This window comes from Temnothorax nylanderi, unplaced genomic scaffold (assembly GCF_030848795.1).
Source record: "Temnothorax nylanderi isolate EJ_2023f unplaced genomic scaffold, tnyl_v1.0 TNYL_tig0033_pilon, whole genome shotgun sequence".
NCBI lineage: Eukaryota > Metazoa > Arthropoda > Insecta > Hymenoptera > Formicidae > Temnothorax > Temnothorax nylanderi.
Window position 1 is genome coordinate 207,122 of NW_027249095.1, and position 24,203 is coordinate 231,324.

Below are 24,203 nucleotides of genomic sequence, written 5' to 3' on the forward strand. Positions count from 1 at the left end.
AATGGCAAGAATGCTCTACAAGAAGCATTGATGTTTATCGAAGTTATTTATTTATAGTCATTTTTTAAATTACATATCTATAATATTCAATATAAATAATATGCAAATAATATTTAATGATACATATACATATGTATTAAAATTTGAATATTTTGAATATCAATGGAAATCTCTTAATTATTAATAATGCCGATATATAAATATGTATATCTTTTCATTATTTAATTGCTTCAGAATTGCTATTTGATAATATGTATCACAATTTATATATTGTATTATGATAATTATTGCACTGGAAAGGACGTATCCACTGCGACGAAAACGGCGAATAACGGTCCCAATAGCCGCCAACGAGAGCGTATTTTAGCCACATTAAATACTCAGTGTATTTAACGTGAATGTACAATTTGCGTAGAAACCGCTGACTGCGTGACACACGTTTGACGCGGAACGCACTTACTACCGCCACGATATGATAATTTTTAACCTATTTGCTAATTACTAAATATGAATAATATTGAATTATGATATCAACTTTTGATATTATAAGACTTATATAATTGATATTTAAGACCTCTAATATTTCATGTCCTAATCCTTTGACAAATTTTATAATTGAATACCGCCTAATTCTCTACAATAGATGTTAAATTGATTTTATTTTGTATCTAATCATTTATTAAAATACTATTAAAAGAGAGTGTGCAGTATACAAAAAACAAACATTTTAATATCTATCATGCTTTCTAAGGTAGCCGCATTATTCATGCAGTAATAAAGCACCAATTAATTATGCAAACTTTACACTAACTTAATTAATGAGAAAAGAATAAAAATGGTCAGAATCAGATGTATAAAGAACGAAAGTATAAAGGAAGAAAGCTACCCATTTAAACGCGTCTGGTTCTATTTACTTTTTACGTCTGTCGAAAGTAGGTATCTACTCGCAGCTACTTTCTGGTTCGATTTATTTCAAACACTTCTCGTAACTATTGTTTAAAAAGGTATTTGTTTCGGATTTAAACTAACTCTTCTTGAGCTAGAATTTCGTAAGTAAAACTTTTTGTTGATTTTTAAGAGAAAGAAAAAAGGTTTTAGCGAGCGTTAGTTATCATTGCAATATTTTAGAAATTATCATATTTAGCATTGCTTTAAAAAAATATAATTTTATATATACGTATATAAAATTACATTTTTTCCGATATTTATATGTGCGCTTATACGACAAAAAGAAAAATACGTTTTGCAGAGTCTGCAAGTTTCAAAATATTTCAGAGTTTAATTACACGGCGGTGAGATTTCAAACAAAAAATATCGGTAACACAATGCTCCAACTAAACGAAACCGACTGCATAAACTTCCTCTAAAACTCCGATTTAATCCAACAATGAACCGCCGCGACTCATGTGTGTAATAACTTTCGCGGCCACTTGATTAAAATGATATCCATCGTTTGAAATGCCGTTTGAAACCCGTCCGGATATTTCTGCGTCGTCGCGTCGGTTGGAATCTCTTATGTACTTGTCGCAGGAAATAGAATCGGAGAAATTCGTTCTTAGGGCAACAATCGAAAATATTCTATTTTCCGCTGGTGGGATTCGATTTCAACGCTCATCCGCGATTCTGGACACGGTTACTGCGTCCGGTATCCTACGGACAAGGACTCCCGTTTGCGGGTTTATATTCGCTGCTTTATACTCTTAAGACCCGATTGGTGTCGATTCAGCAGAGAAGCTTGAATAGGATATTCACGTGTGACAAAGGACAATATCCTTGCCCAAAGACCGCGTTTGATAATGCATGCAAAACTTAAAGCGAAATTCGCGTAATTTGTACGATTAGAATTTAGAAATCTGATTAATCCAAGAATATGAAGACAGATTAATTCTGTTTGTTTAATATTATTTATTTTCCTCGAGATAAACTTTTTCCCCCATTATTAACATCTATCATTAGAATCCCGTCTCAGGACAGCTTTGTCTACACAATGAACCTCAACCCTTAGTAATCTTTTTCTCAGTCTCGATTCTTTAAAGAATTTTCATCATTATTTTTATCATAAACACACTCTTTTTTTCCTTATTTTCTATCGTCATAAAATATCCTTGCTAAACTTCGAAGAAAATACTCTACAATTATCTCTATAATATTTTTCGAAAATTGTTCAACAAGAAATAAAATAAAATTGAAACAGATTGCAATTTAAATATATAAATACCGTAAAATTTTTTATTTAATACTCAGGTATTAAATTTATCCTTTATTGCAAAATGCAAAGACACATAATAATATGGATCAAAATTTGAAGAGAATCAAGGAGGTAAAATAATAAAAGTTTACCCGAGTTTATCTTATGGAGGTCGTTGAAAATTTAATAAGAATTTATTTCGTGAGAAAGTACAATATATAAAAGAAGTAGACAAAAAATCTGTAAGAGAATAAGCGATAAGCAAACTGATACTTTAGAATATTTATCCCAGCAGCTCTCTTCCGCTACAATCCCATGATTCGGGGATTCATCATGTTTCTCTGATGAAAAAGATGCGGTGCTTCCGGTTTTCACTTTTCTCTTTACGTCAATATCATAGAGATCTCTGATAAAGACTTCGCGATAACGCGCGTTTTACTTTTGTCTGCTTCCGTGTAATGATACTTCAACACTGTTTTGGCTCTCTACTTTAAGCTTATCGAACCAAAGCTGAAAAGCAGTACTCCTTTTTAGTATGCTGAGTGTATTATTTTTAATCCAACTTGCGACTCTCGCACTTTTTCTTTGCTTGTGTCGCATTTCAAAAACTTGCATAATCGGATATTCCTGCGAATATTTCTCGAAATCCTTATGCTTTTAGGAATTTATCATATATAAATATATTTAATTAGAAAAAATTAATTCTCTCTTTCGAATATTTTCCGTCCAAAAAATAACTGTATAAAAATTCCGCGATTTAATTATTTATATATACTTTTGCAAAACCTACAGTTGCAATTTATTTAAATTTGTTTTTCCTTATTTTTCTCATCATCAATAATATACTTCTCGGATACGTAAAACACGCTACTTTTCGTGCATTATGTTCGAAATATAATACATTTAGTTCGCCCGAAGATTCGCGTAAGCATGCCTAAGCCACATAGACGCCTCTGGTTATCACGCGACGGAATAATCAGATTCACGTTATTCGGAGGACGCTACATTCCCATGCTACCTCGTATATTCGTGTCGAACAGTAGAACGAGATCTCTTTCATGAAATGCGATTTAACTCGCACGAGCGTGTGTCTCGCCATGGGTCAATCGATCTCTATTGAAATAATTATGATGCACATAGTTGCGAAATAAGTCTTAAGATATAGGATCGTCGTTCATAATTGTCGTGAGACCAAAAAATTCTCTTCAATTTCCAGTCGAATAAAAAGAAATGCGGTAAATTCGAAGGACATTCTACGAGCGATAAAACTGTTCACATGTCACTATACTATGTTCTGCTGACCACGCGATTTCAGGAACTCTGACGCGAACACCGCACGACTTAAACTTCGGATATTTAACCAGTCGCTGACAATTTTTTATTTTCTTCTTTTTCTTTCCTTCGGAGAGTATGATTTAAACATGTATATTAAAATAAAATTGGTTAGTTCAAATTGACTTTCTGACTCTTTCTAAAAATATGCAAACGTGATGTGCAACTAAAAAATATCCCGCGCGAATTTTCCACTTTCCAGAATTGACACTTTCAACAATGTTTCTATAGAAAGACGGATAATCTCTTGTCAGTGGTGAGAGATATTCGCGTTTGTGAGGACACACATACAAGCTGCGCGATTTTACGAAATTTATAGTGGCACGCAACTGTCACATGCCGTGAATTCGCAAAATATTTCCGCAACTATATTCCTCTGCCTTCCTTCTTCCCGACAATCGAGTGTGATCTGCACAATTGTCGCAGGCGTCGTCACTTCCACCCGCAACATAAATCTATTATACCTACAAACTATAGAAAGAAGTTCATACGCTGTAATTTTGAATAATTATGGCCGTCCGCCGTAGAGCTGTTCGAATCTGCCGGTTCTCTCTCGCTTCTCTGAGACGCGCGAAAGTTGCAGAGTCGCAATTTGGATTCTATTGTCTCAGACAAGCAACACGCGATTTTCACATGCGAGTCGCAAAGTGCACATAGAATTTTCAAACAATTTGAACTTAAATAATTTCTATATCTTATGCCATTTTAGAAAAGAAAATATTAATTCCAAAACATTAAATATTAGAAATAGTAAAATATATCTTTCTATTTAATTTTATTAATTTATTTTATATTCAAAACACTAGAAATATTTTTGTACGAATTTTTTCTTATAATAAAAGCGATACTTTCATCTTCCGAAACATCGACATTTTTTTCTGGGTCATGCGGTACGATTCGTACATATTCCCAAAGAAGGAGCTGGAAATGCAGTATGAAAAACGAACAGGATTTGCGAATCTCAACTTTCAACCGAATCCGTTTTTGCTGGAATCGCGTCGATAACACATCGCATTTATGAAAATTTAAACCGATACGATGAAATAGAGAACTGTGCAAGTGGCTCTGAAGGTGGATATTTATTCGATACTGTTATTGTTATGAAAAAGTTTTCTTGAAAAAGCGATGATACAAATATATTGTGTATGCAAATCCTATGCAATATATGATATGTTGATTGTAAGCATTTTAGGCTTTTATGTACCAGATATTTTCAATTCAAACGCATCATGTCTCGGAATCTGAGAATTGTATCCGAAAATTTGAAATTTTTAAACTTCCGACAGACAGAAATATAGATCAAACACATTGTTAAAAATCAAATAACCAGCTATGTACAATAATCGATAAAATATGCTTTCAGAGTTTTTAATTAACAGCCATAAAAGGATCTATATAAGGTATGATGTCGGCTTAAAAACGTTTAATCCGGAAGTAGAGGACTTTAATAACGCTCAGTGTACATTCCGTAGTGCTTATCGATCGTGAAATATGTACGTTACATGATATACGTTGCGTGATTATATACATTGTGATATTTGTTACAAAAACACACAAAGCGCATCACGCTTTAACTCGCGCTCGATATAAAGGTTGCAGTGATATTTGCTATCGAGGAAAATCAATTTCTCGAAAGAATCTATGTGTCGCTATGTAGCATCATGTCGATGAAGAAGGCTCCTGCCAGAGACGGAAATAGGTGATCCGAACAGGAGACACTTATTGGACAAGTACCACAGACGCTCATCGGACACACGCGCATGCTTCAGTTTTTTCCCCCCCGAACATGAGCAAAAATTAACTGAGAAATTTCTGTGAAATATTGAAATTTCTGCTCGTTTATTTTTTGACGTTTATTATTTATGACGTTTATTATAAAAAAAAGTGCGACTTATGTACAGCGTTATTCTATCTCGTCGATAAGTATATTTAATTAGTAATTTGATTATTTAGTTACATTTCTCAAGAAATTGATTTTTTTCTATAACATTTATTAATTTGATTAACGAATTCTTTCCAACTCACAATCAGTCTATATAGATTATTCTAATATTGTTCTGAACTGTGGTTAAAATAATTCATCAAATTGGAGGCGAATAAATGCTACGTAAATTGACGAACAGAAAGTACAAATTTGCTAACAAGATGCACATCATTTACGTATAAATTATTGTTGAAACTACCTGACGGAAGTGTTGAAACTACCCGACTTAGTTGATAACTGAATTACAAAACTAAGTAACAGGATTATTTAATTCTTTATCAAATTATCAAATTACAATTATCAATTTACAAATTATATTTTGAAGCGTAAAAGAATTCAAATATTGTTCTGTCGCAGATATTATTATTCATTGCATAATTTAAATGCAAATTAAGTTTAAATTATAAAAGCAAAGAAACGAATTTCCTTATAATTCGTTTTGATCTTTCTTCAATGGCGTTATATAATTTTTAAATACATTCACGTGTCGGTACATATCTGACTTAACTAAAATTGAAAAGTAACTACTAACTTGAACAAACTAGGTAAAAAACTACAGTATAACTTCAAAATAAAAAAAATAGAGCTTTTTATATAAATCCTTATATAAAATATGACTTCGCAAACTCCAGTTTATTTTAACTGAAATTATATTGTCAATCTGAAATATTTTCTATTGGCATATTTGACTGACACTGAGAAAAGTTTTTCTTCGCTACTGTCTACTTCGTTTTCGCGGGAATTATAACTACACGGACAGTTTAACGCGAACATTATTTCTACCGCGGCAGACATACATATGGTGCACGATTATCTTATTACATAGCGTGCAAAGAAGCTATATTACGCATGATACGCAAAAATGCAGTGAAATAGCGAAGGGTGGAGACTTCCGCGAAAAAATAACTCCACTCTTTTCCTCTTTAACTTACGCTTTTCTAAAATTTATTTTATTTCTTATTTTATCAGTTTTTTTTTTTTGTATTTTCCTACGTTTCCCGGAACTCCCATCACGAAATAATAAAAGACTGGATGCATTCGGGGAGCGCGCTATTAGCGCTATTGCATCATTCTATTTTTATCGCTCATTAGGTGTAAAACAAAGAAGGAATAAGCAAATAGCGCTAATAGCGCGCTCCCCGAATGCAGCCTGCATGAATTATTAAAATAAGCTTTCGATTTACGTTAAACAACAATTGTTATATACCTACATCTGTTTTTTCTTGTTTTTACGCTTTTTATACTGCGACAAATGCAACGGAAGTTCTTGTAACCTTATAAGGGATCGATAAAGTTATTTATTTATCTATTGATTTACATTAAACAACAGCTATTCCTGCTGTCCCGAAAATTTGTATTCCGTTATTTGGCGATTCTCACGACCTCCTGATTATCCCCGATTTTCCAAGCGAAACCAGATTGGATCTCGCTGAGGATGCCGAGAGGAGGGTTAGATTATTTAATTGCAGCCTGCCCAGGTGCACAGTGAAAGAGGTCGAATAGCAGCGGGATTTAAATTATCCTCTGCTTGTGTATAAATGTTTTCAACCGATTTTACGATAGCACTATGTAAATTCACACGATTGCTCCGGCGAAATTTCGCTCGAAGACCCATCCGGCGGCGGGTGTAAAACACGAAACGATTTCCGATTAATGTCACGTACACGACTATCCGAAGTTACTACGCTATCAAAAAGTTCGTATAACCGGTAAGTCCTAAGATTAATTCAATAGAAATTATGAGGAAAGTTAAAACGATGGTGCCTCCTCCCATTACAAAAGAGAAACGGGACGTAATCCTTGGTAAATATTTAATGGACATAATCGTAGTAAGTATTTCAAGAGGCGTAGACAATATCTATGATGTCGTGAAAAGAACGGCTTAATAAAATTCAGAATTTCTCGTAAATAACTTAATTTCTTTGTCTAGAAAAATGCAATTTATTTTATTCTTCAAACACTTATTGTTAATGTAAGGAATGTAATGCGAAGGAAAATATGTATTGTATAGTTATCGTAAATTGTTTTCCTAAAATATTGTTTCTCCCGATTTTCTTAATATCGCCTGTTTCATATTTCATCTTTAACACTCGCGACTTCTCCATTTCGTAAATTGAATTTGCAACGTGATTTCCTTTGTCGTTACGAATCCCTATTTTTTTTACTTCCCCGTTAATTTGCCTGACACGAAACTTTTCTACATATCGGTTTATCGATCCATGAATACATTTTCAACTCATCAGTATAGTCGCAATGCAAATAGATAGTAATTTCCATGAGGCATCGAGAAAATATTTTTATTGATTTGCATTCTGACATGTTGTAAAATTTGATACGAAAGAGAGAAAAAGAATTTAAAAGGGAAACGAAAATATGATGAAAAATAACCGATAAACGTACACACAGGAAAGAGAAACTTACACATTGTTAAATAAAAAATTGTTTTAAAAAATGTTTCGTTTTCATGACATTAAATTTTAGTGACAAATGCTTTGACAATTTTAAACTTAATTTTATATCAGCAATATTAAATTCTTTGTAGGGAAGCTTATGACACGTACATAAATACTCAAACGTTAAAAATAAAAAATTTCTGTAATGTCGGTGATACAAATAATGAGTTATATTTTAATAGAAAATTTGAAAGTTGCGGTAAATAGATAAATAAGTACTAAATGATAAAATATTTGTATCAGATCTTCCTTTCTTCTCAAAATCTGACAATATAAAATAAAGATAAAGGAAGAGACACAAGGAATGGAGAGAAACGCAACAAAGAAAAGCGATAACTGAAACCAGAGTGTCCGTAAAATATGAACATGCAATTTTGCGCAAACGAGTAACTATTGGAAAACGCGATTGATGCATTCTGCGAGCGAAACTTCGCTTTTCCTACATATATATATTTGCCCATGTTCATATGCACGCGTGCAAATGCATTCACCAATCGCAAACTTTGTAAACAGCCGGTGGAATTATTTATTCGCAAGTAAAGAATTTATATGGGACAAATCGATAATAACTTTATCAATCGTTATCTTTCCGAACTAGTCCCACGTTCACCGTCTTTTTCGCTCTATCCTTCTTATCTTTATTTTTTTCTCTTTTGCCTTCTTTCTTATTCTTCGCACAGAAAGTAAACGAAGTGAGAAAGTGATCGATCGAAGTGACACAATGGCCGTGCGATATGAGAAATAAAAAATTAAAGCGGGAGAAGAAGAGAAATTTTATTAATACGAAGCCCAGAACCGTTAGATTGCGAGCAAAGCGAGAAATATATAGTGATAAATCTTCTGATTTGTTATATTTGTACGAGGCATTAAATCACGGATTGTCATTTTTCATTTTCTTTATGAGGTCGACTTTTATCTTTCAGATTGCGCTAATACCGTTTGACGACAAGATTGTGAATAATACAATACCAGTGTCAATTCAGTCGTCGAAAAAAGATCGTGTAGCTTTAATAAATTATATTCGAGCCACCGCGTTTATATAAAGGACGGTAACCCGAAAACCTCATACAGATATTTTAGAAAACGAACATTGACGCACACACATGTTTCTATTGTAGTATTCGTGTGATTTTTAATAGCTTATATACTACAATATTTATTTTTCCCTTATTTACTTATTGCTGCTTTTTAATGCGCGAGAGTGTTGCGATAATTTATTTTGAAATTAAACGTATTTTTGTGTTTAGACAACGTGTATTTCTGACGTGTGCGCCAAAATATATATTGGAAGTCACTCACAAACGTTAGCGCCGAATCGCATGTTATTATTTCACGGTGACGACTGACGAGTCGAGTGTCCTTCCCCACATAGCGGTGCGCGAATATTGGAGCAGTCTTGCTCCAGGCTCCAGCCTCGAGCAGTGCTACACGTTTCATTCAGATCAAGAGACAAAATAAAGCTTTGTGTTATATCAATTCGCGGCTCCTTTTCCTTTTTCAATCTCTCACACTTCCCAACAGTGAATAAATATCCTGAGGGAGTATTAAATCTCAATTTAATATTAAAAATTGGAAAGGCTGTGAGAGTCAGACGCGGTTCTCTGTGCGTGTGAAACGGAGAATGTTATTATTAATATTATACCGCTGAAGATGGCTCAAACTTGAGCCGAAACGTACGGATAGATTGATGTTAAAACGTAAGAAGTAATAAATCAGTGATTCTGATATTACGCACAGAGAACCCACGTCTGACTCTCACAGCCTTTCCAATTTTTAATTTTAATTTCGAGGAGCGTCCTTTGACTTAATTTTTATTCAATTTAATATATTCCAACGAAGTAACCGCTATTGACAATAAATTTAGTTTAACGACGGTTAAATGGAATTAGAGGCCAAGTCGGATTTTAGATTAAGAACTTTTAGATACTTAATAACTTACTTAACGTTAGTGTGCCGCGAATAAATTACGTCACTCAAGATTGTCGTTTCGCGTCTTCGCTTCGCGGCTTCTCTCTTTGTCAGATAAGAAATATTTAAAGTTCTCGAAACGTTTATGACGAATATAGGTCTTCCAATTTTAGGGAAATCGCAATATTTGTGTAGATGTGTACAGCGACGAGAAGTATAAAAGCAATTGAGTAACTGTCATGGAGAGTTTATTAAGGAGATGGTCTAAATTTACATAAATCCTGACATTTACCCTAGTAAACTTTTACCCCAGTAAACTAACTGACGAACGAATCGTTAGTCCATCTTATTTTTTCACAAGTACTGCATAAACTATATGCACATATAATGTAATTAGGAATATGTTTTACTTATTAACAGACTTTGCAAAATCCACAACTGTTTATTTTATAAATTGCTTTTTATTATTGCTCAATTTCCATTTATTACATTCAGATAATATATAGGTGAAGAATATTTATAATAATAAAGGCAACTCATTAAATTTAATTGTAATTGTATTAGCGTTTATGACAATAGGGTTGATATTAGTTAAATGAAGTGCTCGATCATTAAGACAATGAGGAAACAAATCGCGTATTTAACGAATAATTACAATTATTTCCGACCTCATCGACCTATTTACTCATATTTCAGTAGGTATACTAAAAAAAATTCTTACATCGGGCTTTTGGTACATTATTTTCTATAAATCTATTTTATTTTATTTTTTTTTTCTAAAAATTGATCTAATAAAATTATGCTGCGCGGAAAGCAGTTTTAATAAATGCCAGAATGATCCTGCAATAAAGATTAAATCTATGGAATCTCTTTGTCGAAAAAGCTAACAGATGTCATCGGTGCAATCGATGTGAATGGCGTGTGGTCCAATATCATGTGCGACGCAATATCCATGTGCACGGCGTGGAAATAAACACAATTGCAAGACTAAATCTGTCAAATATAACCGTAAAAATTTGTCATTTGTCAATCCTGCGCGAATATTCCATTCTCTTCATCATGGCGTACGTTTTCAATCGAATTTAAAAAATAGAGCCGTTACTTCGTCCTTTTCAGAAAATTAGTGAAGCATTAACGCTTCGATTACAGATAGTTTATTAAGCTTGTTCGCTCAATTTGATATCTACCTACTTGCTCGTTTTGCGCGAATTTCACATTAATAGGATAAAGGAAGAAGCCAACAGAAACTTTGCAATAACGTATTTCAGACACGATAATCGTCAATGTTATATTAATTTACGCAAGCAGTGAATAATAGTGCAAAACTTTTATTATTCAAATTAGACATTTATTACAACAAATAAACAGAATAGCATCTGAATAAGAAAAGTTCCAGATAATAACATAATTGTTTTCTTTTTCGAGACATTAAATTTTATTAATTTCAAAAAGGATGATATACATATATATAGATCAACAGAAAAATATCAATTTTTTAATAATTCAATACTACTTAATAATTTAATTTCGAAATTAATTTTACTTTTCTAATTTTTATGAGTAATTTAACTTTTACTTATTCATAGCAGCAAGTGTTTAAGAAAGTATGCGAATTTGCCGGTTACACGTCACCTCTTTTTGTTATTGGCATTCGATTGAAACTAGCTGAGTTAACGAGATGCGATCATTGTCAGTAGATATAGGTGCTAAAGCATCCGGGAGCTGCCAGGAATGTTCTATTTAACAGAAAGGGTTCGTTCGTATTCTCCAGTGTCTGTCTGGGATTACGTTAGCGATATCCTGCGGAATGGAGCACCGACCCGTAATTTCCGATAGAGAGTATCTAACGAATAGTACGGTATTTCTCACCTCAATGCGGTATTATGTTCAAATGAAAGGAAAGAAGATTAAAGAATTTTAAATTAGAAAAACATGAAAAACATGGCAAATTAATTTTACGTTTTTATAATATTTATTGTATTTATTTATAGTACTTTTGCAGTAATATTTACTATATTTATTTATAGTACTTTTGCAGTTGGCAAATTTAGGTTTAATATTATATTCAACAATTTTTTTTACATGGTGCAATTTTTCAACCGTCCAAATTTTCATAAGATAAATAAGAATTCAACTATTTAAAAATGTAACAATAAAAATTTACTATCCGAATAATAATGTGTCTATATTAGCTGATTGTATCCGTACAGCATTTACACATATATAATAATTAGAATGCATTGTCGTCGAACAAAAATGACACTGTCAAAACAAAAAATACAAATTACTCTTTTTTATATAACAATCTGTTCGTAACAATTTCCGTGTTAATCTCAAAGAATATCATAGTGCACTATATCAACAGGTGAGCTCTTTACGGTATCTCAATATCACGATATTTCACCCACCATTGTTGAACGCCAGACTGTAAAATGTTTTTCACACTAAAGAAGAATACTTCACGGTCCCCAGATAAATCATCACTAGATACTTCACGCGAAACCGCCGCGCCGAGAGAGTCGGGAAATTGAAGTTTCCACGCCGGAAGTTCTCGATGGTAGAACCGTGCAGGTGCTGCTTACTTCGCTGCACCGTGCGCCGTCGTATTTTTGAAGTTTTACGTTATCGCGCGTTTACGTAAAGGCAGCATTTTACACGGTCCTAAAACAGAATTGTTCAGAAAGCTTTCTTAACGAAAAATCCAAATGTTTCCTCTCGCTTAATGTAATTTCTGTAACGAACGACTCTTGTCGTTCGTGATATAATATTTGTGATTTTCGCCTTCATAAAAAGATTTCCTATAAATGTTATGCTCTCTGATGAATTCAGAGATTTTACTTTGAAATTATTAATCAACAATATGATCCACACGTTCGAATACTCTCGAACTATCGCGGTCTCGTACTTCAACTTTGCGACTCGGCAAATACGTTATTTTCGACGAAAAGCGCTGCAAATACCAAGCAAACATTCCCCTCCCCTATCTCTCTCTCTCGCTCTCGCGAGATTTATTTAGACATTCGTAGTTTCCTCTGTGAAATTATTCGTGCAACTAGTTTCGAGCAAAATTCGCATTAAGCAACAATGCTTTACGTATGTACGTATACATAATATATGCGGTAGGACGATAGAACCTAATATCCATTCCTCGAACAATTCAAGAAGTTACTGATACAGGGAATCCATATCTATACGTTATACAAATAAATTCGTAGATCGCCCAATTTAAGTAATAATGTAACAAAGTATAACAAAACTCTATCTATAAATTAATACGTAAGATGTAACGATGTTTAATATACAGATGTTTATTTTTTATTCAATCAAGACTTATGAAGACATTAAGGTAATTGAGTGTCTTAGAGTAATAAGTCATCTTTTATCTAAAAGTTCCTTAATGATCGAAAAATTAAATATATTTAAGCAAATAGTATAAATTTGTTTCTTATTAAATATAAAATTGACTTAAATATCTAATTTGCCGATTACTTGCAAAAATGTTTAATATTAAAAATTTAAACCTTGTAATCTTCCTCGACATATTTTCTAGGAAAAGACAACTCTGAATCAAAAGATGAATATGTGAGAAATTGAGTGTCATACAATATAAATAAGTACCGTTTACGTTTATTTCACTTATAGTGTGATATCGCGAATGTCAAATGGAACGCAAAGTTCGTGTGTAGCAATGAAAGTACAATCAGTACAAAACAATGAAGATCGTATAATAGGAACACAAAGCTTTTATGCAAACGTTAGTACAATTATATATGTCTTATTCAATTCTTTTATGTAAATGCAATTAAAATACGTGAACTTGAGCGTGAGTGCGTTTTTGCATAATTCATTACAACACGTTGTTGGTACAGGAGTATTATCTTTATTATCTCCCTAATGATATTATCCCGTGGATAAATGGCGGTATGTTTTGTTCCCTTACCGAGATTTTATAACGTATACAATAAGTGGGATAGAAAGTACGGGATTAAGTTAAGCCCAGTATCTTACACTCTATAAGTTAAGAAGGATTAACGTTGGGAGTGTAATCTTACTTATCAAGTAGTAAAAGCATCAAGTTTATATTCCACAAAATCTTATAGGAAACAAAATAGAAGTATCTTATTTTGTGATTAAGAATAAGCAAGATAAGAAAATGAAATCGGCTGTTATTTCTGTTTTAATCTAATATATATTTTTATTGTCTCGAATTATTAATATTTTTCGCTAAAGAAGCCTCGTTTCTTACGTTGCGTTGGCAGTTGTTTTTTTCGTGACGGTTTACCGCAACTACGGTATTTTCGCTCTGTATGTGCTCGCAGAGATACGCGAATAAATAAATTTCTTACGATGCTTCTGGAGGAGAACGTGAAGAAGGAGGCCGTGTTATCGAACGGAAGGATGCTCAAAGCTTTTTCGCGTATCTAAATTGCATACAAGCCGACGTGACGGAAAGAACCGTTGAAAAGTAAAGGTCTCGGCATAAAATACGATAAGGAAATCCTCCTCGCGAAGTTCCCCGAGTCGGAAATACCGTCTATGTGGTAATAATAATGTCTCCTTACTGCACGTCTTTCCAACCGAATCTCTTGTTTGGAAAACGAAATGCGTGCAAGATTAAGTAAAAATAGAAACTCTATTGAAGATTTTAAAAAATATAGAATGTGTAGAATCTAGTAAAAATATATTCGTTACTTCCTCGAAATAGTCGGCTTAATTAAAGCCTTTCTCTATCAGCGAATAAATTGAAGCAAACTTCGTTCGACAAGTATAAGTGGATAGTCTAGCTTGCGGGGTAGGTAAACGACTTTGTTACGTACAGGATTCCTTCGTTTGCGACGGAATAATCCACTTAAAAGATCGATTTAAACATGCGTGACATTGGACTGCCGCGCAACAACGTCCAACTAAACGCGAATTTGAATCGATGTCGAATACTGTTTGGATTATACGCAAACACGAAGGCGAAACGCGCGTAAATCTATATAGAGAATTCGGGCGCTTGCACTAGTGCACACTGAGTGCGCACTAAAGCTTGTTCTTAGTCAATTCTTATATTTACAGATCATCTGAAATACTTCTTGAAATATTTCTTAGCAGTAAAATGATCTGTACAGATCCGTACAGATTGTTTTATTGGCTAAAAAGTTTTTAAATGTTATATTTAAGTTTTTATATTTAAGTGATCTTAAATATAAAAACAGAGTATAAACAATTAAGCCTTAGTGCGCACCAGTGTGCACCAGTGCAAGCGCCCGAATTCGCTATAATATGTACTTATACAGTGCGCCGAAAGCGGTTGATTGAAAAACTCGTTAAAAAGTGAACAGTGCAAATGCATGCGCAATTCGTGCACACGCACTAGAAACCAAAGTGGAAACTGGACTATAGCAAATCAAATATCCATTTCGAGCAAAAATCATAGGCGGATAAAGAAACATTGCAATTTAATAATGGGTTATATGCGCTGTCAGAAATAATCAACTATTTAATAACTACAGATTTCAAACTGAAATAGTTTTGTGTCTAATAGGACTTCACTTTAATAGGAATTACCAAATTTATTCTGCTTTAAACCGCATATGTGCAGAGCGCAACGATGCGGTTAATTATTCATAAAAGTTAGATCGTTAATCTTTTAAACTTTTCCCCGGCGAGGGATGCAACTTTCTCGCTTCGTTGTTCGTATTAAAATTGGAACGTCAAAACCGACTCGATAATGTCGCGAATATTATCTTTCTTTCGGCATGTAATAGACGTTAAGAGTGATACAGCACGTATAATCGAGCGAGGACGAAGTTTGTTTCGAAATCTCTACGACAAAAAGAGATTATATTATACAATAACAAGAGGTCGAGTCTGAAGCGTTATATATAAACTCATCTCCTAGCCGCAAAGTTGCAATAAATATTCATCGGTAAGCCAATAGCTATTAATTGGTATAACACCCTGTATAATTGAGAAAAAAATACGAGTATCCTTGCATTTATCTAGGCAATCTTTTATCAGCGAAAATATATAAATAATATGCGTCATTGAGTATGCCTGAATATCCGATATCAATTTTAATAAAAGATTTTTGTTTAACCCGTTAAGCGAAAATAAGATTGAGGATTTTGGCTTGTATCTCAAACATTTTTCTTTACAAGCACTAGAGAAGAATAAATCATATTTCGGAAACACTTTATCATTTTTTTTTTTAATTCACGAAAGTATGGAGGATGGAGAAGTTCAAAAACGTCGACGAAAGTAAACTGAATAAAACAGATTGACCACCGAAAGACAAAAACTCTGAAACTCTTTGTTACGTAGTGCCAATAAATTACAACGTAAGTTGCGGAGTCGCGCAATATTAATTCGCTACATAGCGGCAGTCATGTTGCGTAATTACAATGAGAAAAAAATATCTTAACGAGACTAACTGAGTGATGTATAATTTCCGCGAAAAGTTCCATCAGAAAATTTATATAGTGTTCCTAATTTTCGATGTAGCACATTCGTTGCAACATTTTCTATTTTTAATCCACATAATGAAATTATATATAATTATGAGCAATTGAAGATGAAAGATTTTTGTAAATTGAGTCTTTTTATTAATTAACGAAGTATAAGTAAATAACACCCTATTCTCTTTATTTTAATTTGATGTTAAACAGAGCTTCGACATTAAACAGAGCTTTAATTTGAAATTTGGCTGCTACAAACATTTAACATTGAAAATTAAGAAATTGTGAAGAAGAATAATACAACATCAAGTACGGTTAAAAACTTAACTGGCGTACTTTATACTAGTATAATTTTGAATCATACAATTTACAGGTACTTCTTAAATGTGTTTCTACCTCAGAAGAAGAATTTCTTTATCTCGTGATTACAAACGTATTGTCCAGATTTTCCAGATCATCAACGAATCCGAATTACATCTTGGCTCTCGCCAGCTCTCGCGACGATTCGAATTTCATGCACGGACTTGTCCAAACAACCCCTTTCAGATCCGCATAATATCAGCCTTGAATTGGCTCTCCTTGTAGCCTGAGCATACTTGGAGGTCGATTAATTTCCCTTGCGACGTCATCTTAGGTCCTTACTTCTGATAGTCAGCCAGTCGACTCTGTCCGACACGAGAATATCGCCGACAAGTACATATTGCGGAAGAACGTGCTGCTGTAAAATGTCCTTTATTAAGTTTGTAGTCTCGATATTTTCTATATCATCTGTATCGAGCCTGTACACGGTATTTTCGATCTATTGCGTCAGTGTCTATCACAAATCCCTCCTCCCCCCCCCCCCATTAAGAAATTAATACTGGAAATTGATACTTTTCTTAATTTTGTTGTAACGTCGATTTATTATAGATCGTCAAAAGATTGTTTCGCGAATCTTGTTGTGAGACTGTAATTATAAAGCTTATCTTTCGACAGCGTAAATATATTGAAATAATTTTTCAATCAAAGGATCTTCTCTTGTCTTTTAGATGCAAATTTAGAGGGATATAATTGCACTTTTATATTCGAAGGGCGCTGCGCTAAGCCACGTATTTAAAGATTAATTTCCAAACGCGCCACTTCAATCCCTTTGCATACGGAGCGGATTTTTTGAAAAACAAATTTCTCGCTTCTCTTCCTTTACGTAATTAATTTCGCCGACCTGCGCGCTATTGGTTCGTAGATTTTCAGAGACGTGACATCGCATTAATGTGACTCGGAACACGCTAGACAAACATGACGTCTATCCACGGAGCGTACCTTATTTTTCAAAGCAATTTGAAAAATGAAAATTTGAAAGCTTTCGCGACAAAACTGGAAAATTATGCATATTTTAAAACTTTCTTTTTAAGAAAAATTAACTTTGATCATATTTAATAGGAGCAAACTGTCGTCATACTTTCAATAAAATATCAGCCTCGAGTAAATCAAAGAATTTGCGTTTAAAGGACAATTCAATGAATCGAGGACACTCCAAATGAAAGAATGAATCTCAATGAATCGCGACTAAGATTTTTATAATTACTCCTTAATCCGGATCAATGCGTCTTCGCCGACCGCAATAATGAGAGGAATCTAACAAAGAAAAAAAAGTGTTTTTCACTAGGAGCCATTGACTATAGATCTTACGTCAGAATAAAATTGCAGGTCTTATATGATAAAATATGATTAAAAAAAGCAAAATTGACAGAGCGATGAAAGTCAGTGGTCGAGTCCATCCTCAAGATCGTTGTAAAATTAAATTTGTTCATCAAGCTTGAAGGAAAAATGCTCGGTATTAATTTTTCAGCGTGAAGCGCGGTTTATGAGCGTCATTCATAAAAATCTCGTGAGTAAAATGTGATCATAGAGATGATCCGTCATTCTCAACGTGATCACCGTTTATCGACGAACATTTTTAACTCTTTAAACGATAAATCTTTTGTGATCTGCGAGCTTTTTCCTAACATATGTTATATTAAATATAAATTACATATATTTTCAAGTAATATTTTCAAGTAATAATTTCAAGTAATATTAATTGAGTATAGGCGAAAGGAAAAACATCTGTATTTCCGCTCTCAGCTCATGCTGATTGTTATATTGATAATGTGTCAATAAATTCGAGCGACCGCAGTGTATGTGTGTCAAACGACAATAAATCCGGTATATATTTGAAATTAAAATGTTCGGATACAAATGACTAGTTATCGATAAAATATAATTAATCGCGGGCGTAAGACGCGAATTCCCGCGCGATTCGATTTACGATCCGGAGAAAACTCACGTTCGATTTGTATTAATCTATCGCCGTGGATCGCTTCCAATCGCTGCGTGGATATAATTGCCAACAACATCTTAAATCTTCCGATCATTAGTCGCAGATACCTCGCTGTTTTATGCTCTCTTATTTTACGAGTGGAATCTCACGAAAGAATCTTCGGAAGGAAAATAAGAGGGATTAAAGCGATTGTAGGAGGAAGAAAGAAGGAGGACGAAAAATATGGAAGCTGAAGTCCCTTTCGTCGCGACCGTTATATAATTTTCAACTTCCAGAGATCGCCGAAACTTTTCACTCCGGTCGTTCGTTCCTTCGCCTCTCCATAATGAGCTATGAGACTGCGGCCTCTTAGCTTCCTCGAACTCGAGCTGGCAGATCGCCATCATCATCTTATCATATTCCTTATTACGACTTAAGGAACGGAGTTCCAAACATCCGTCATTCGCGCGCAAAGTATATTGACGTGCGAATTATTTCGCAGGCGAGACAAAGAAAATATGACGAACTTTTTAATTTACTGCAATGCGATTGCGATAAATTTTATTATCAATGTTCCGCTTTCGCTCTTTCTTTTCTTTAGAGAATAATAAGGTGGAGCATTTGTGATAGGCATATATAAAAGCAGGCTTCCGTCTCAACTCGTGCCATCTCATTTTCTGCATTTCATGCAGCCTTCGTGACGTGCGCTTCTTTAACCGGAGCAACGTCGTATACGTTTGCTTTTGGCAACGGCCTCAAGTGCGGAAACGAAGAACAAAGGGTGACATTCCGTAAAGAAATTTGCGGAGGAATGAGAAGCAGTAGTCATTGTCATCGCTCTCTCGCAGCGAAATCTAATATAATACAAATATAAAAGAACATAAAAGAAATTGACCCAAATATGCTATAAAATAGTATTTAAGCTAAAAAGTAAAGTTAGAAAACAGAGAGAGAGAAAGAGAGAGATATCCACACTGAATAGACAATTGGTGCAATGATAATACCTCTTGTCAAGGGCTGATCAAATAAAAATATCCAGCATAAATTGCTTTCGAGCTGTGATGAATTAAAAAAAGTAAAATAAAATTTTAATCTTTTTAATTAAGAAAGCTTAATTAACAAATCTTTATTTTTTAATAACAAATTACAATTTTTAACAAAATTTACTTCAGATAAATGTCATAAAAAAATCTTAAATTGACGTAAAGTTACCAAGAGATATTTCATTTTAAAATTATATAATTTTTTCTCGTACCCAATACACTTTATTTCTGATAATGACATTTTCCATACTCAATATACATACCTCGTACCATGTGTGTGAGGGCTGATAAATCTTATCAATAAATTATATGTGGATAGTACGCGTCATGAAAGCACTTACGGGGATGCACTGATGCAGCGTTGAAGCCAATAATACTATGAAGCGTAATACTTCCACTTAATAGTATTATTGCGTTATTATATCTTTTCTCGTGGTCGTTTAATGATCCATTAGCTAGAAATTATTAAGATTCTAAAATCAAGCGATAATGGATTATTGGAGATTGTTTTACTATACTTCAATCTCAATTTAGCCGTATAATTTTTTGATTAATATCGTATAAGTCGTTTACACAAAATACGTTAAAATGAGATTACATTGAAGCAGGATTATGATATATACGTTTAGAAGACCATATAGAAAAACATACCAATTCAACGCAGCAGCCAAAAAATCATAATAATGAATGATGCAAAATTATTTAGGAGATCGGTTTCTCAATAACCAGTATATTAAAACCGTTTCTGGTACATTGCCAACAAATTTCGTTGTCTGTGGATTATTGATAGTATTCTCTGTCTACCAAAGCTACTTATTCCAACATAATCCAGATTTATCACGATAAGATAATAAAGCATGTCTATTGAATCGTAGATCATCTTTATTGTTAGATGAAATGGTGCTTTGGTTAACAAAATGAATAAGAATAGATAAAATCTCACATGATTTAAGATAATATCGAGCATTTATAAAATTTCTTCTGCTGATCAAGATTTACAAAAAAGTTCTAAATAAAAATCTAATATTAATATTAATATTAATATTAATATTAATATTAATATTAATCACTGGGCGAAAGCTTTATACAAATTTACTATTTTTTTACATTTTTATGTTACAGACACTATTAATAATGCATACAGTACTCATAGATATTTTATTAAATGATTTTTCAATTAATTTAAACTCCATTTTTTATAAAGATTAGAAGAGGATTATAAAAGAGCGATAGATATTATTTAATAGTATATGGGGTTTTTATATTTCTTTCGCTACTGATATGTATGTCTCTAATAACGTGGCACTTGAATATTTCTATGTTCCAGGCAACCTGATGGTAATTTTCGTGGTGACGTTCTCCCGTCGATTGCGCAGCATCACAAATTTCTTCCTGGCGAACCTGGCGGTGGCGGACTTTTGCGTCGGCATATTCTGCGTCTACCAAACGCTCACCAACTACTTGATGAATAGCTGGCAGCTGGGCGACTTCCTCTGCAAGGTGTACATGTTCGTGCACGCGCTCTCGTACACCGCCAGTATACTAATCCTCGTAGTAGTGTGTACTGAACGTTACCTGGCCATTGTTCATCCCATCAAGTGTCGGTCCATGCTGACCAGGAAACGCCTCAGGATAGTGATCGGTATAGTATGGATCCTGGCGGCCGTGTACGCGTCGCCCAGATTTTTCTACGTTGAGACCATCAGCAATCGTCTCAACAACGGCGACGTCGACATCATCTGCATAGCCAATATCAAGAAGCACAATAATAACGTTCTGGACGTGGTGAATCTCGTTTTCCTCTACCTCCTACCGCTCTTCCTCATGTGCTGCCTCTACACCAGGATCGCCATAGGCCTCTGGAGGAGCAGCGTGACCCTCGGAGGACCCGGTCTGGTCGCCAAGACCAAAAATGGTAGAGTACACCACGTGCACACGTCCAGTATGTCCAAAAACGTACTGAAGGCGCGACGCGGCGTTATCAGGTATGTCTATTTCCAGGATGCGTTACATAATAGCGCCTTTGATTTCTGTCTCACTGAAACCTATGTCCGTTGGAACGAGTTGCGTTCAGAAATTCAGCGATATTGCCATCAATCCGATATTGATGAAATAGTTAAATAATAATTTTGTTTGTTTATTAACGCGTTGAATGCTATACATATTTTAATTATAGATATAAGCGAATAATTAATTGATTGGCAAATATCAATGCTCGTTATATATTCAATCAACGTTATATATAATCCGTTTCGTCATTTAATACAGTCTAATTTAACTATACATGTTCGCCGAAAACCAAGCCAAATAATGCAAGTCAATTTTTAATTATTTTTTAAAAGTGAAAATCGCATTTCTCTTAATATTTATGTACTTAGTCTCTTCGAAATAATTTTGAAAAAAAATTCCAAATGGATCGCGATACATCGCCAACGAACATATGTATCCCTTATCGTTATCCGGCATCAAGGACATGTCAGAGCTCCTTAATTCGTCAGAATGGCGCTTAAGAATGGTAGCCAACGTCTCGCCGCTGTTTTCCAGAATGTTGATCGCAGTGGTGACGATGTTCGCCGTGTGCAACCTGCCTCAGCAGGCGCGCATTCTCTGGCGACACTGGGGCTCGAGCTACGATCACACGTCGGACTTCAGCACTCTGCTGACCGTGTCGACTTTTCTCATCTCGTACATGAACTCCTGCCTGAATCCGTTGCTGTACGCCTTCCTGTCGCGCAACTTCCGCAAGGGTATGCGCGAGTTGCTGCACTGTAGGGGGACGAGGAACGACGGCGGTGCCTTGGCGATGTGCGCCAGCGGCGACCACAACCGTCACGAGAACGGCGTCAGCACCCATCTGCCTCAGAGCTCGGTCATCCGGCTGAATTCCATTCAGAATAGTCTCTCCACCACCCGGCCGACCATCACTCGGCAGAACACTTACGCCAGGAGAACTTAATGAATTATTACCGTCGTCCGTGCGACGAGTGTAAATCGCCAGGCGATTCTTTACAGGGTATTCCAGGACGCGAGCTAGCAGAATCCCTCTCGGGGAGGTGCGCGAGCGCCTGCGGAATCTTTTTCTATTTTGACTCGTAGTTTATATTAACGAGTACGTGAACGAAGCGTCGCGTGTCGCGTTGCTACAAGGACACCTACGTGTCGCGAGACTGTGAATTCGATTTAGCCGAGGAGTTTGCTGCGGATATTAGAGAGAACGAAGTTTGGAGCATTCTGTATAGCTCAAACGAGGTGAACGTTTTGTAGTGATAATAAACTATTCTCTTTTCAGCTCTTGTTGTTTAACCCGGTATAATTAAAGAGTTTATTCTCGAAGTACCCCAATATCAAAATAAATTTCAGAATCTTGATTACAAAAAATAGACTTCTTAGAAAATTCAGATCTGACTCACTTTGAAAATCAGCTCTTCGATTTTCGAATCGCTAACCGTATTGTTTTAAAGGGCGGAAAACTCACAGCTCAATTTCTTGTGCGTGACGTTATAATTTTACACAATCTCGAATTATGCCGACCACTCACTCACATTACTCAATCGCAGGAATTGCCATGTTTCGGGAACAATATACCTTGTTAGTGATAGTTTTTATTGTACAAGAGAAAGAAAGAGAGAGAGGGGGAGAGGGAGAGAAAGAGAGGGGACGAGTTTCGATCGCGGTCAGATGGTGTCAGTGGCATGCAACTTAGGCAGGGTGTGTGCGACGCGTGTGTGAACGACATAGCTGAGTACGGCGAGCTTAATCGGAGCTTATTCAGAGCATATTACGTACTCCCATTTCCACTCCCAGTCTTTGTCCCCAGGCGCATAAATAATACAGACTGAAACTATTGTGGGTTTCGTACGCGCTCGGTTTAACGCAAGAAGAAACTACATTATACAAGTCACGGTCAATATCTGTATTTATGATTACGTCGCATATTGAATTTTCCGAGCTTGAATATCGTAGAATTTTTCATAAAATGTACATTTTCTTTGTGTCTGTTATTTATTGCATACGAGTGTCATGTTGACATAATTCTTTTGCAAAATTATGCCTCAACTATTTGGTAATGTCTTTTAAGTCCCAAACGAGAGATCTCGCAATTGCTACTTATCACAAAATTACTTCTCCAGGAAGAAGCTCGCTCGAATTACGCGCGTCATTTAACAAAATGGCAACAGTACTTACTGAGAGATTCATATATACTTGTCGAAAAAGTGCGTGAAAAGGGAGAATCGAATGGTATGAATGAATATCGTAAGCTATTGAGGACTTATTATCAAATTATATTAATCTTAAGTAATTGACAAATAAAAAGAAGATCATAAAAAGCAAGTGGAATTTTTTACACTGCATTTTTTGTTGGGAGGTTTATTTTTAAACATCAAATACATTAGAAATTTTGTATTTTATTTGTATATATTTATCACGCCAACATATCAAGTGCGCATTAAAATCTTAATGTGTTTAAGATATTATTATACCGTTGAAACTCTCAAAAAACTTTATTTTAAAAATCGGGATATACTCGAATTATTATAATATTAAGAAGCTTATTTTGAAAAAATACTATATTT

The 24,203-nt window shown here is 34.6% G+C and overlaps 1 protein-coding gene across 2 annotated transcripts in view; it reads left to right on the forward strand.

The window, feature by feature from the left end:
* Positions 1-23,961, forward strand: part of LOC139770786 (trissin receptor-like) — a 76,517-nt gene extending 52,556 nt beyond the window's left edge. For both annotated transcript variants that reach the window (XM_071702977.1, XM_071702978.1), the window contains exons 4-5: positions 20,957-21,614; positions 22,174-23,961. In XM_071702977.1, the coding sequence (XP_071559078.1) occupies positions 20,957-21,614; positions 22,174-22,585 (1,070 nt within the window). In that variant the 3' untranslated portion in view covers positions 22,586-23,961. The remainder of the gene's footprint in view (positions 1-20,956; positions 21,615-22,173) is intronic.
* The last annotated feature ends 242 nt before the right edge of the window (positions 23,962-24,203 follow it).